Source organism: Equus asinus, chromosome 1, assembly GCF_041296235.1.
Source record: "Equus asinus isolate D_3611 breed Donkey chromosome 1, EquAss-T2T_v2, whole genome shotgun sequence".
NCBI lineage: Eukaryota > Metazoa > Chordata > Mammalia > Perissodactyla > Equidae > Equus > Equus asinus.
Window position 1 is genome coordinate 100,465,043 of NC_091790.1, and position 14,757 is coordinate 100,479,799.

Here is a 14,757-nt window from a genome sequence, read left to right on the forward strand (position 1 = left end):
AGACTCCTGCACCCCATGTCCACAAAGCAAAAGCCCACATCACGTCCTCCCCGTGGCCTCCCCTGCCACTGAGCCCGGCCCAGCTCCCTGCAGGGGCCAGAGCCAAAGGGCAGCCTGGCCCCCAGACCACCGTACCCAGCCCCGGGCATGCAGGCCTGGGACAGAGGCCAGAGCAAAGGCCGCCACTCTCACCCCACTGGGTCAGAAACACACTGGCCACCAGAGGTAAGTTATTCACATTGCAGTAAACTTCTTTTAAGGTCTCTGGGAATTTCAATAGAAACGTCATGTGCAAAATCGACAGCTGTCCGAGGTCTGGCCGAGGGAGCCCCTCCCAAAGTGGGGCCGCAGGCAGGCGGCAGGGTGCAGCCTTCTGCCCCCTCACTGGGGCGCGTTCTTCACAGTAAAGGGCCACCTGTGCCTGGGGCCCTTCGGCCGGCCCCAGCCCCGGCACAGGAAGGGCATATGTGCGGGGTCCCTCCCGGCGTCGTCAGGCAGAGTCCTGGTCCATGCTGCAGCCCAGTGCCTCGATGTCATTGCTGATGTCTGAGATCATGCGGTCCCACTCGTCCCCCTCTGAGGGCACAGACTGGTCATCAGAGCTGCCTGCGGCCCTGTTCCCGTTGGAGGTGGAGGTGGAGCTCATGGCCCGCCGGTACCTGCCAAAGCTGTCCGTGATGATACCTCGGCCATCCTTCACCCCGATGGTCTCCAGGAAATTCTCGAAGTGCTGGCTGTCCTTCTCAGGGATGAAGGGCCGCAGACCTGCAGACACACCACTCGCCTGACCCACAGCAAGCACATCCATGACCCAGAGGACCCCGCCCCATGTCTACCCTCACTCTGACGTGCCTCGGGCCCTCCCCTCACTCCCACCAGTCCTCACAGAAGTCCCAGTTCACAAGTTTCCAAGGTGAGGGGAGGTGGAGCTCGGAGCAACAGGCCCCCACCGCCCAGCTGCGCTTCCACCTCTGGAGGACCACCCATTTCCGTACAAGAGGCACCCTCCTATGTGAGAACAAGACTGAAAGGAACACTATGAGCTGGGGGTCAAGGCCCTTGGATCTAAGCCCTGGCTGGGCGACTGACCCCAGGGAGGCCATGAAGTCGTCAAGAGCTCACTGGAGGCAGCAGGTCCAGCCTTTAGCCCTTTATCCCCCTGCGAGCAGAGCCCTCAGGTGGCAGCCAGTGCGGGTACAACACACCCTGCTTGGATTATTGCAGGTGGAGCCCAGGACCCAGGAGCCTCCACCAGCCACCTTCAACCAGCCATGTTCTCTGGAGTCAGCAGAGGGAAGGCACAGCCCTGGCCCTGTCCTCGTGGGTGTGGGCAGACGTCCAGTGCCACATCCCAGCTATGGGCGGCAGGCCCTGACCACCCTGCCTGCCATGCTGGCCCAACATACTGAGCTCTTGGGGCCTCACCGCCTCAGCAAAAGCTGGTCCTTCCACTGAGAAATGCCACGTTCTCTTCTTCTACTCATCCATCAAAACCAGCTCAAGCACCACCTCCTTTGAAGAGCCCCCTTAGCCCTCATGTGGCCAGTGCACAGCTCCTGGCTTCTCAGTCTAGCTTCTGTGGGGCCCTCTGCTGCTCCCCAGAGGACGAGCTCCTGCCAGGCACTGGGAAGAGCCCTCTGGCCAGAATCACTTGGGCCTTACTGGCTGGAACCCCCTTTCCTATCAGAGCCCCGGCCCGCAATTCAGGTGCCCGTCCATCCCAGGACTCACCCAGCAGCAGGAACTTGCGGCTGTCCCCGTAGAGCTGCCGCAGGTTGATGCAGAACTCATGCACCGAGGCCCCGTCGCGGTATTCGTGAAGCAGTGCAGCGAACTGCTGGATCTCCTGCGAGGACAGCTTGGTGCGCAGCTACAGAGAGAGAGTGGGACACCAGACAGGACCCGGTGACCGGAGGAAGAAGAGTGCCACAGGTCAAGGCCCCTACACCTGCGCAGAGGGTCGCAGGGACCCAAGAAGAGCCCATGCCGTCTGCCCTAATCTCACCAGGAGCAGGGCAGAGGGAGCACGGCTGCACCACTGCCAGGGGTCTGTTTACTGGTGTCCTTGGGCCCAGAGCAATGCCCACACCATCTGGGGGACACGTGTGGGCCAGGAGACTGAATTTTCAAGGGCAAGACCACATGAGGTCAGGGGACAGAGGGAAAGTCAGCTGAACAATGAGACGCCCCATCCAGCCCTTCCAGGGAGCATCCAGTCCCTCTGCCACCGTTCACCATCTGAGACCCAGGGACAGACCTGTGGTCAAGCCCCAGTGGCCAGAGCAGCCCCCACACCAACCCAAGTGCTCCCCAATGACTGTCCCAGCAGGAAAGGCAGTGATGCCTGGCGAAGAGGATGGAGACATAAGCAAGGTACCCTCGCTCACCCTCCTCCCCATTCCTCCTCCTCCTCCCCCCCCTCGCCTCCTTCAGGAACTTCTACGACTAAGGCGCCCGCAGTGGGCAGGGTACCGTGAGCATGTAGTCCTGCAGCAGCTCGGCGGCCGTGGCGCTCAGCTCGCTCTCGCTCACCGTCTTGGCATGGGGTGCCGTCTGCATGCAGAAGGACAAGGGCGAGACGCCGCCTGCGTGCGCACACTCAGGGAAGGAGCTGCAAGGACGCGAGCCATGGGCAGGCAGCTCCTCGACCCCTGCCCCGTACCTGCACCCACGACACCCTGCAAGCACCCAGTTAGTGCCAGGGGTGCCCCGCGGTGGGAGTCAGGGCAGGTGACGGGAAAGGGAGGTCAGCTTGCCCGGGCATGGGGCGAGGGTCTGGAGAAGGTGGAAGGAGGGGCACAGGGAGTGGGACAGAGGAAGACACGAGGGGATCAGCAACATGGAGCCTAGCACGCTCTCACAGATCGACGAGCTCACCGGTAGCGCAACCTTGGGGAGCCTGCGAGCTGGAAAGCCTATGAAGGCTGGACTCGGGGGGAGGGGTTGAGGGGCTGATGAAGGGGAGGGGGCCCAGCAAGAGGAATGGGGCCCAACAGCGGGAGGGGAGGGTGGCCAGCAAGGGAGAATGGAGGGAGCCTGACAGGGGAGGGGGGCCAGGCTGACATGCTGGCATTGCTGAAAGCCAGGGCCCAGTACTCACAAAGTGCTGGCTTCTGTCTCATAAGACTCCTTCATGTCCACCTTGGTGGAAGAGTCATCTGTACAGAAAGCGCAGAAAACAGATGCTTCCAGTTACGTGAGAGAGAGAGAGCACTGAGTGCAGCGGCCGAGCTCTAAATGGGAGATGCAGAGCCCTGGCGGCAGGGCTCCTGGGGCCTTTGTGGGCAGAGCCGGCTGGGCCCCTGGGGTGCACCTCAGGCCGCACCTGCACCCGCTCCTCCTGGGCTCTTGTGAGATGCACCACCTGCTGCAGGTCTGGGCTGGAGGGGTGATGCTCTGGTCTCAGAGGATGTGCCAAGTGGCAGAGCTGGAGGAGGCTCCCCAATGGCCAAGAAAAAGAAAAGCACCATTTGTAGGTGTCAGCTCCACATCTGGCAGAATCCTAGGAGCTGTGTTACCTCATCTTCTCTGACTCTGGCAGGTCTCATCACTGCCCTGCTTTTAGATGAGGATGTGAATCAGAGAAGTTGTGCCCCACGTCACAGCTGTGAGGGCAGAGCCACAATCAGAGCTGGTAGGTCTGACCCCCATCCTGGACCCAGCCGAGCTCCACACGCAGACAGCTGCTCCCCAAGGACAGAGACGAGGCCTCGGGATGCCCGAGACCCTCAGGCCAGCAAGGGCCTGGTACACAGCAGCTACTCGGGAAACCCTGGACAGATGACGTAACGTCTGTATGACACAGACCGTGCGGGACATCGGAGCACCGTTCTAGACAGCAAGCCGAGCTGTGACAGTGGTGGTGAGACGGTGTGGCAGAGGCTGAGGAAGAACAAGGGACGTTTCTGGCAGTGGGAAGAAATAAAAGTGGTGGGCAAGGGCAACGGTCCACGTCCAAATCCCAGGACCTATGAATGTGTGGGTGACATGGCGATGGGGGTGGAGGCTGCTCCGTAGCTGACCAAACACAGGGAGAATGTCCTGGGCTATGTGGGTGGGCTTGGTGTGACCACCGGGCCCTTCAAAGTGGAGGAGGGGCAGAGGGGCAGACAGAGCTGTGACAACAGGAGGTCAGAGATTTTCCTCTGCCGGCTGTGAAGATGCAGGAAGGGCTCCCAAAGCTAGAAAAGGCAGGAGCCAGCTTCTCCCTGAGCCGAAGAAGGAAGGCAGCCTGGCCAGCACCCTGATTTTAGCCAGTGAGACCCGCTCTGGACTCTGGCCTACAAAACGTGAGAGACTAGATCTGTGTTTAAGCTTCTAAGCTCCTAAGTTTTGGTGACCTCACAGCAGCAGGAGCAAAGAGACTCAGTAAGAAAGGCCCTGAGGCAGAAACCAGCACAAGATGCGTGTGCGTGCACGTGGGTGTGAGAGTGTGAGCGTGTACATGTGCACGGAATGGGTGTGCATGTGTGGTGTGTACAGATGTGCACACATGTGTGATAAGGCATACCTCACTTCACTGCCCTTCGCAGACACTGCGTTTTTTCCAAGAGCCTCCATCAGTAAAAAGATTACGGCTCGCTGAAGGCTCAGACGACAGTGAGCATTTCTTAGCAATGAAGTACTTTTTAACTAAAGTACGTACATTGTTTTTTAGACATAATGCTATCGCACACTTCACAGACTATGGTATAGTGTAAACATAACTTTTAGGTGCACTGGGAAAAACTGAAAAACTCATGCAACTCATTTTATTGCGATACTCGCTTTCTTGCGGTGGTCTGGAATGCACCAGCGATCTCTGAGGTGTGCCTGTTCGTACGTGTGCATGGGTGACAGGTGCGTGTGTATGTGTGCAGATCCCACAGGGAGACTTGAGGAGAGAGGCACGCCGCCGCCCATGTGGAGTGGAGGCTGGCAGGGAGGAAGGCCACTCAAGAAGCCCTGATCACTTACATCTTACTTTGTGAAAACTCATGCAACTATACATTTATAATTTATGCACTTTTTAGCAAAAGATTCAGCAAAAAAAAAGACCCTATTGGGAATTTTAATGCACAAGGGCAAACCAATCACACTGAAATTGGATGTTTACATACGGCTTGATAAACCAACCACCTGCTACTTACTGGAGAGAAGTCGCTGGCCTCTGGGCCTCAACCCCCGCCCAGCATATGGGGACAGACCGCCTGCCTTGCTGGGCCGTTTCTGCGGGGCCGCGTGCAGCTTCAGCACCAGCAGCAGGAAAGGCAGGCAGCGGACAACCAGCCCTGGGATGGGTCCTTCCTCAAAGAGCCCCCAGCTTCATAAACACACAAAGGAGGGTTCTCCTGGCTTTGTCCCTCTTCGCTGAGATGTGTGAACCACTGGGGAGGACGCAGGGCTGGGACTTATCTCCACAGACAGACGATACTGGAAGCTACAGCTGTACTGTCTCCAGTGCCTTTCTACTTACAGAAGCCATGAGTCCTCAATAAATCACATATTTAAGACAGATACTCTTGGTGTGTAGAATATTTAGCTCAAGTGGGCTGTGTGTAAAGGAAATGTGTTGTGTGCGCTAACAGATTCCTGAAAACGCTCCAGATACCCATGCGGAGGTGGTGGCTCCCGGATGCTGGTCACGCCACACAGTCTTCAGGACTCCTTCACTTCCTCCCACCCACCACCCTGCTCCCAGGCAGTCTGCGTTCTGGAAGGAGTCCTCACACCCACCAAGCGCAGTGAGGTCTGGGCGTTCTGGAAGGGAGGCTCCTCAAACCCACGCTCAGCCCCAGTGCTGGAAGCCCCTCCTGGCCCTCTGTTCTGAGTTAGGTGAAGTGACTTTAGCCACATGTAGTTCCAGAAAAAGTGTTCCGGGCTCCCAAAGTTATGCTGGAAGCCACCAGGCTGGTGTAAGAGGATGGCCTTGACTAAACCTGCAGAGTAACATGAACGTGAAGTCTGGAAACAAAGGGCATTGGCTTGAACCCCCAGGACAGGGAGCAAAGGCACTGCACACGGATGCTGCCTGGGGGGCATTTCTGCAGGACTGGGGGAGGGAAGCTGGGGCCCTGCTGCCCGCCCTCTCACCACGTACCACTGTGAAGGGACAGGTGGTGGGTGGGTGTTGAGGCTCCATCAAATATGGCTCTGTCCAGAAAGTCGATGGTGGACTCCGTGTACACAATCTGGAAGACTTGGCCCAGCAGGGAGCACAGCTCTTCGGCGGCGACCTGCCATGGAGGGGACAAAGCTGCGCCTTCCTGGGTGGCTTCCGGGCACCTGCCACCTCAGATGCTCAGTGAACACCAGGACTGAGTGCCCTCTGCCTCCTGTTGCCCAGTGGGGCCACAGGGATGCCAGCCCACGGCGAGGACGCTCTCCAGACCCGGGGCGGCCAGGTGTGGCCTGCAGACGTGTCAGCTACCAGCCCTCCTCTTCACACTGCCCTGGCCGGCCAACACCCTCTCACCACTCCTGTTCTAGCCTCAGGAAACGGGGCAGGGAGGGAACCAGCATTTGTGGCAGCTCACATGGACAGCATTCCCAACACTGCAAAATGCTTCACATGTGTGCTGTTAAACCAGGGTCCCATCTGGGGTGGTTCTGGCCCCAGGACACGAGGCAATGTCTGGAGGGGCTTCCAGTGGGGACAGGCCAGGGAGGTGGCCCCATGAGGAAGAACTGCTGCTGAAACGCAGGCACAGCTGAGGAGGAGGGAAGCTGATGAGAGGCTACCTAAGGAGGGGTGGCACTACCACTGTCTTTCGGATGTGGAAACTAAACAGAAGGATATCTAAGGGCTCCCAGAGGCTGGCAGCATGTAGGTGCCTGAGGGGGCCCCAACCCTAACTTGCCACTCCTAGGAATCTTCTGACAGGGCACAGCTTGGGGTGGAGGAGACCACTGCTCCCATCAGCACGGGGGAGAGAGGGACAAGGCCCACCAAGAGGAGAAGGAACCAACCAGCACAGGGGGAGGCACCAGATGGAGTGAGACTAGGGGCGAAGCCTGGGTCAGGATGTAGGTGGGGCTGGGCCTGCTGTTGGCAGGGCTGGGTCAGGATGTGAGACGGGCCTGGACAGGCTGCAGGCAGGGCATGGGTTGGGTGTGGGTAGGGCTGGGCCAAGATATGGAAAAAGCCTGGCCAGATTGTGAGTGGTGCCTGGGAAGGCTGTGGGGTGTGGGCAGAGCTGGACAGGTTGTGGGCAAGGCCTGGGCCAGGTGACGGTGACGGCCTGGGCCAGGTGTGGATGGGGCCTGGGTCTTAGTTCCCAACTCTGCTCACCTTGCTCTCTGCAGCCAGGATCACCAGGCAGCACGCTTCCACGGGTCCCACTCCACTCTCTGACAGGGAGCCTGCGGTGAGGCCTCTGGAACTTTCCGCACACAGACTCTGGCTGGGGGAGATGCCGGGGTCCTGGGCTGAGAAGTCAACACCGCGGCAGGTTAGGGCAAGTGCAGGAGCTCAACAGCTGTCTCTAGACAGCCCATAGCAGGCTCAGGTGGGGACACGCCTACACGGGGTACGCCCTCTCCCCCAACTTCTCTAAACAAGGGGTGGGAACAAGGGAGCAACTCCTTCATCCTCACACTGGCTGCTGAGAATTTTCACCCTACATGCCCTTCTAGCATCCTTGCCAAAGATGGTGCCAATATCTTAGGCTGAGACACGAAACTGCCGATATTCAGCTGCTTTTGATCTGCACAAAGGAAGGTACTCACAGGGTTCCATTCACAGGGTTAACATAAGATGGACCATGAGGACAATCCTGACACACAAAACTGAGGCATGGGGGACAAAGGACAGGGCCCAAGGGCATGTGAGGGGCAGGGCCCAGGTGGGGATCTGGACTGTGAGAGCCCCAACTGGGGTCCTAAAGTCTATGCACCGCCTCCTCGGACAAACAGGGCCTCAAGAGCTGCGGAGACGACTCCAGGCCTGCCCGAGGCAGGAAGGGAGGCACACGTCCTGGGGAAGTTTGTGCAGGAGCAGGGCTCCAAGCACATCAGCTTGGACAGACCCGGGCACAGGAACTGCAAGTGAAGCCTTGAACTCCGCCTGGTGCCCGTGTGTCTCGGGGCAGGCCCAGCTGAGGAAGGAGAACACCTGAGGCTCACACATGGCCAGGAGACAGGAACCGGGCCAGGAACAGTGGGACTCGGGGCAAATGGGCCTGCAGAGACCAGGTGCCCTGTGGCCTGGCACCCTGCGTGGAGGCTGAGCCCCACAAACCCTGGGGGGACTCTGGGACCGCACTGTCCCACAGCGGCCATAGGCAATGAGCACGAGAAATGTGATGAGCCTAAACTGAGTCCAGCCCTAAGTGTAAACTACACAGGGTCTCAGAGTTATACAAAGAAGAATGTATGATTTCTCATTGGAAATTGTTATATTGATCATATGCGGACGATATTTGAGACAGAGAACTAAATGAAGTATATTATTAACATTGATTTCACTTGTTCCTCTTTACTTTTTTTAACATGGCTCCTAGAACATTTTAAGTAGCTCTATGGCCCGCACCCATGGCTGGTTCACAAGGAAGCGAGCTTGCGCTGTCTCTAAAGAGCCCACTTCCAACCCCCTGGCTGCACCTGGCCATGAGCACTGCCAGCTGCAGTCACACAGACTGTCCCCACAGGTCCTGCTTCAGATCCACATCTGCTCTCCTACAGTCACAGAAAAATCCTTCAATGAGATGTCCCCATGATCTGCTCCATCCTGGCACAAAGGGACATGTGGTCACCCGCCCTCCAAGCCATGCCTGCCACACCAAACCTCCTGCAGCCAGACCTGGCCCCAACTCACCCTCGCCCAGCACCCCCAACCCCGCCACCTAGCATTCTCCCAACGCCAGCATACTCTGGGCCCGAGGAGGCACACAGCTGTGCCTGGATGTAGTAGGCACTTAATAAATATGAGCCATCATTGCCAGTGTCTGTGCTGAGGACTGCTATGTTCAGAATCCCACCAACAGTATATCCGACGTACACACGAGCCTCTGAGAGACATGAAGGCTCTTGATCTCAGGACTTCACTTCAGAGCGATCCGCTAAATCAAGGAAGGCGCCCTGGGACACAGGGATTCATTCTTCTCCTTTAACTCAAAGGCTCTCAAAGCTCTGGCTCCTGGTTTTCATCTCTTTCTGGCAAGTTTCTCCTACGGAGCTCATTCACTCCCTTTTAACAAATCTGTTACTCATCTTCTCAGCAATTTGTTCTAATGATTAACGCTGAGAAATGCCCGGCTGCACAAGAAGCCAGGGGGGCCCAGCGCCCACCCTCCAGCTCACATGCCTGCAGCACCCCGTCAGAAGCTGGTCTCCCCATCGCTTTCTGTCCCTAAGGGTGCCCTAGACCTCAGGCCTCCTGCGGGGGACCCCATCCCTGGGTAGCAGACTGGGCAGTCACATGGCCCCGGGCAGCAGTGGTGGAAGCGATTACAAAACCAGCTCCCACAGCCAGCCCCACCATCTACCCACCAGGTGACCCTCGCCGAGTCACCCGTCCTGTCTGCTCTGTTACTCCACCTGTAAAGCAGGAGAAAACAGGCTCCTCCTTCCCATTTACGATGGAGATTAAATTAGATCACTCATGTCACATACTTTGTACTAGTTTGAGCCACACTAAATTGCCATTTTTGTAGATTAAAATAGTTAAATATCGGCAGTTTCATATTGTCCACCTAAAATAATGCCCGTCATTAAATAGCAGATGCTCACTGAGCACAATGAAGGGAAATGAGGGACAAGCAGAGCACAGAAGGGACCTTGCTCAGAAGTACAGCGTGACAGAGCGGGGGTGTGGGTGTGTGTGGGAGTGTGTGAGCATAGGTGAGGGGCTGTGAGTGTGAAGACACTCTGAGTGTGTGTGTGTGTGTGTGTGTGTGTGTGTGAGAGTCGGGGGGGCTAAGCCACAGCTGCACAAAGCCAAGGGGCTGAAACTGCGGCAGACGCCTTCACACTGCTCCAGTCAGCTGTGTGGGTGGGCCCGCAGCACCCCGCCAGCTTCATGGGCTGGCAGCTTCCCAACCAATCTCCAGAGCTCACCCAAGCTCAAGAAGTCAGTGCTGAGAAAGCTCACCAGGGCCCTGGCTCTTAAGAAAAGCCCTTGGATCCTCCATGAATGACCGAGCTCCAGCAGAGAAACAACTTTCTCTCTGTGCTGCCTGAAGTGTGCTCCAGGTGGATCCATCTAGCTGGCCTCACATCCCGCCAGTGGCCCTTTGGAAAACAATGGCTTCGGGGCCCAACCCAGCCGACAGGAGCGCCCAAAGGAGCCCAGAACAGAATCAGTGGTGCAGCGCCATCCTCAGAACCCTCACGGGGAAGGGCACAGCACAAGCGAAACCATGACTTCGCTCCTCATTCCTGAGTAACTTGACGCCAGGGCAGAAGCTGTGGAACCTGGCGGACAGCTTGTCCACGAGTGCCCAGTAAAGCGCACTGCCCTCTCGTCACCAAGTGAGGGAACCGGGCTTGGGGAAGGGGGCTGATGTCTGGTTTAAGGGGCTTTCTGATTCTGCTACAAGGACATGCTGAGAATGTCTCACAGATTGAGAGCTCCGTGACGGTCTCATCTGCACCCTCAGCTTTGGGAAGGCAGCATGGCCAAAGGCTGGGCAGAGCTGAGGCCCCAGCCAGAGCCTGAGACCAGTGCTGCCTGCCTGCTGGAGGACTCTCCAATGTCCCCGAAGGGGGCATCACCAGGCACAGTGGCAGGCCTGCGAGGCTCCAAGTGAGAGTGGCCAGGCTCAGCACCTATTCCTCACAACCTCCTGGGTCACTGCCCTCCTCTGGCCAAGGCTGGCCTTGGAGACAGGAGAGCCACTCCTCAGGCACAATGGGCAGCAGCAGCTGACCCAGCACTGGAGAAATGGTCTCCAGAGCTCCAAATCCATGGACTCGCTCCTCAGGACAAAGACGTGGCCATTTCTCCCAAGGACCCTTCTGACCCCACCCCCAGGTCCGTACCTGTCTTTAGGACCACCAGGTGTGAGGCATCATCCCGCACATAGGACACGGCAGCAATGTCATGGATGGGGACCCTGAGAATGGTGTCCTCCCCGTCCCGCCAGGCCAGCTTGACGTTGTAGGCAGACAGGCTGATCACAGCATCATGCTCCTGGGTCAAGTGTCCGGGGAGCTGGTGGGCTCTCTAGAAGGAACCACAGGGTGTCAGAAACACAGGGCCCCGGCAGCAGGCTCCCCTAGGAATCCTGCAATGTGTGCCGGCAGACACAGCCCACAAGGCCAGCTGAAGCAAGTGCTGCTCCCTTCAGTGTGGCCATGCTTGCTCCAGGGGCACTGCCATGTTCACGTCACATTGTGGGGGTCTTCCAGAACTGCCTTTACATTCAGACCTATGGCAAGTGGTCAGGATATCTTGAAAATGTGAATTGTGAAAACAGCCCAAAACCTCAAGAAGCAAGTCTAGAGAATAAAGTTTATGTTCAGACTGAGGAACAGTCTTTACTGGCCAAGTGCCAAGCGCACCCATAATATGGTGGAACTGGGTTATTCTTCACAGCCATGAAGGCCTAGGGTCAGAAGACCAAGAGCTGATAACAGAGTACAAGTGTCAGAGGTCAGGGTTGGGAGGTAGAGCAAGCCAAGGGTCAGAGGTCACAGTTGGGAGGTGGAGCAAGCCAAGGTTCAGAGGTTAGGGTTGAAGGTGGTACAGGCCAAGGTTTGGAGGTCAGGGTTGGGAGGTGGAGCAGACTGAGCATCAGAGATAGGGGTTAGGAGCTGGTGCAGGCTGAGGGTCAGAGGTCGGGGTTGGGAGGTGGAGCAGACCAAGGGTCAGAGATTGGGGCTAGGAGCTGGTGCAGCCCAAAAGTCGGAGGTCAGAGTTGGAGGTGGTGCAGGCCAAGGGTCGGAAGTGGTGCACGCCAAGGGTCAGAGGTCGGGTTTGGAGGTGGTACAGCTCAAGGGTCAGAGGTCGGAGTCATAGGTGGTGCAGGCCAAGGTTCAGAGGTGAGGGTTGGAGATGGAGCAGACCAAGGGTCAGAGGCTGGGGTTAGGAGCTGGTGCAGTCGAGGGTCAGAGGTTCACGTTGAGGGTGGTACAGCCCAAGGATCAGAGGTCGAGGTTGGGAGGTGGAGCAGACCAAGGGTCAGAGGTTGGGGATAGGAGCTGATGCAGGCCAAGGGTTGGAGGTCAGGGTTGGGAAGTGGAACACGCTGAGGGTCAGAGGTCAGGGGTAGGAACTGGAGCAGGCCGAGGGTCAGAGAATGGGGTCAGGAAGATGGGGTTACCTTTGCATTGTCTATGAAATGCAGTATTTCGGTCCTACTGGAGGGATTCAGGTATCCTGGTATGGACGTTAACTGACCTAAGTACTGAAAGAGAGTGAAGAGAGAAAGCACCATGAGAAAGGGAAGATTGGCCACCATCATCATGGGCCCACAGACAGTGCAGCGAGAGCCTCACACATTCCCGCCACCAGGCCCTCTGGCCTCAGTTCTGGCTCAAAGCTGAGGCCCTCCTCTGGGAAATGTGCTCCTAGAATGCTCCGAATTCTGAGAGAAATCTCTACAGGCTAAGGAGAACGCTCCCACGCTTCCAACTATACTGCATCAATGTTGTCATCAAGAGTCCTGCAAAGGAAACCTGAAAACTCGTTTGGTGGAATGTGGACTCTGAAAGAACAGACAAGGATGGCCCGTGTTTCCAGGTCACTGTTGGGAACTGAAAACAATGGTGCTGCAAAACCCTACTAAAGATAAACTTAATAAATCACAAAGGGCCAGCTGAGGAATGAGGACAAACAGAGAAATGAAGTGACATGTGGCCAAGAAGGACTTGGTTAACAAACCTCAATGACAAGGGCCTAACGATCACAGGAGGGTATGAATACAGACACAGCGCCGTAGAGGCCGCGTTCACGCCGTATCTCTACCAACTAACACAGTTTTGTAATATTCTTTTTATTTCTTCCCAAGAACACATCTCTTGTACTTGGTATTTCTCAGTCTTCACTAACTTGCATATTTAAAGTCTCTGTTAAAAAAAGGGTGACGCTGGACTCCCATCTCTGGTTCAACGTGTAAAGAGCTTGGAAGGCGTCACTCCCATATAAGAAAAAGCTAAACAAACTGAAAATCAACAACGCTTCTTAGACTCATCAAAGAATGGAGTCACAAGGCAAACTGTTGCCCCCAAAACTGGAGAGAGTGACAGGGAACAGAGAATTGCAGCTCCCAGGGAGAAGAAGCCATGGGAGCCAGCACAGCAGCAGCACCAGGAAGGGAAGTGACCATGTGCTGAACACAGGTGTGGACATGCTGGAGACAAAAACTCCATGGCCAGTTGTACGGGGCCCACACTTGTGTGAGTTCCGCCATCAGGAGCCTCACCAGGTTCTCAGGGTGAAGACTGGAGAAAAATCTCCTCGTGCTTCTGGCAGGGGGAGGGGAAAAGAAACAACTTTAAACTGCAACCAGAGCACCCTGTTATCCTTAACAAAGGCCTTTGCTCATGGAAAACTAATTTTCCAGCTCCTGACCCACCCGGGGGAAGGGAAATACCAACTCCGGCCCCCATAGCTGTTCCGTCTCTCTTAAGCAGGAAAAACAAAACCAAGGAGAAGCACAGATGGTGGTCAGAGCCCAGGCGCGCAGGCTCACTGGAGGACTGAGACCCACTAATCACAGGACTAGAGAGCGCTCCCCCACCCCTCCCACCACCACGTCAGTACGCTCCTGTACAACAGGAGATGACATGTCTCAGACCCTATTCAGCCCTGACACCACAGCTGCAGCAAATGATAAACACAGCCCAACTCCTGGCCAAAGAAACACAGCCTCACACGAAAGGCCTGTTTACCACAGTTCCTTTTACATCATGTCCAGATTTCAACAAAAAAATTACAAGGCATGCTAAAAGGCAAAAAACAGTGTTTGAATAAACAGGGCAAGCATCAGAATCAGATTCAGATATGGCAGGGATGTTGGCATTATCAGAACCAAGAATTTAAAAGAACTATGATTAATATGTTAAGGGCTCTAATAGAAAAAGTGGGCATCATGCAAGAACAGATGGGTAACGTGTGCAAAGGGATGGACATTCTAAAAAAGAATCAATGGGAAACGATAAATCAAAACCACTGTAACAGAAATGAAGAAAGAACACCTTTGATGGGCTCATCAGTAGACCCGACACGGCCAAGGGAGAGTCAGTGAGTTCGGAGGTATGTCAGTAGAAACCATTAAAACTGAAAAGAAAAAAACACTAAAAAAATGGAAGAGAATATCCAAAAACAGTGAGAAAATTATAAAAAGTGTAACATGTGTAGTGGGAATACCAGGAGGAGGAGGAGAGAAATAAACACAAGAAGTCTTTGAAGCAACAATGACTGAGAATTTCCTCAAATTAACATCAGATACCAAACTACTGGTCCAGGAAGCCCAGAGGACACCAAGCAGAATAAATAGCAAAAAAACCTACACCTCCACACCTCATCCAAACTGCGGAAAATCAAAGACAAAGAGAAAATCTTGAAGTCAGTCACAAGAACAAAGCGACCTTACAGAGGAGCAAGGGTAAGAATGGCGTTGGGCTTCTCTTCAGGAACCATGCAGAGAAGAGAGAAGTGAAATACGCAAAGCGTTGAAAGAAAAACCTGCCAACCCACAATTCTGAATCCAGTCAAGGTGTCCTTCAAAAGAGAAGGAAAAATAAAGATTTTCTCAGACAAACAAAAATTGAGGGCTTCCACAGTTACCTGGCAGGAAACGTTAAAAAATCTCACTGAGAGAGAAGGAAAAGGAT

The 14,757-nt window shown here is 55.6% G+C and overlaps 1 protein-coding gene across 6 annotated transcripts in view; it reads right to left on the reverse strand.

The window, feature by feature from the left end:
- Nucleotides 1-226: 226 nt before the first annotated feature.
- The window catches only part of CCM2 (CCM2 scaffold protein), a 50,437-nt gene continuing 35,906 nt past the window's right edge, over nt 227-14,757 (reverse strand). For all 6 annotated transcript variants that reach the window (XM_044771339.2, XM_044771330.2, XM_070502848.1 and 3 more), the window contains 8 exons: nt 12,243-12,326; nt 10,960-11,143; nt 7,271-7,407; nt 6,080-6,215; nt 3,101-3,158; nt 2,473-2,611; nt 1,732-1,870; nt 227-765 (listed from right to left, as the gene is read on the reverse strand). In XM_044771339.2, the coding sequence (XP_044627274.1) occupies nt 491-765; nt 1,732-1,870; nt 2,473-2,611; nt 3,101-3,158; nt 6,080-6,215; nt 7,271-7,407; nt 10,960-11,143; nt 12,243-12,326 (1,152 nt within the window). In that variant the 3' untranslated portion in view covers nt 227-490. The remainder of the gene's footprint in view (nt 766-1,731; nt 1,871-2,472; nt 2,612-3,100; nt 3,159-6,079; nt 6,216-7,270; nt 7,408-10,959; nt 11,144-12,242; nt 12,327-14,757) is intronic.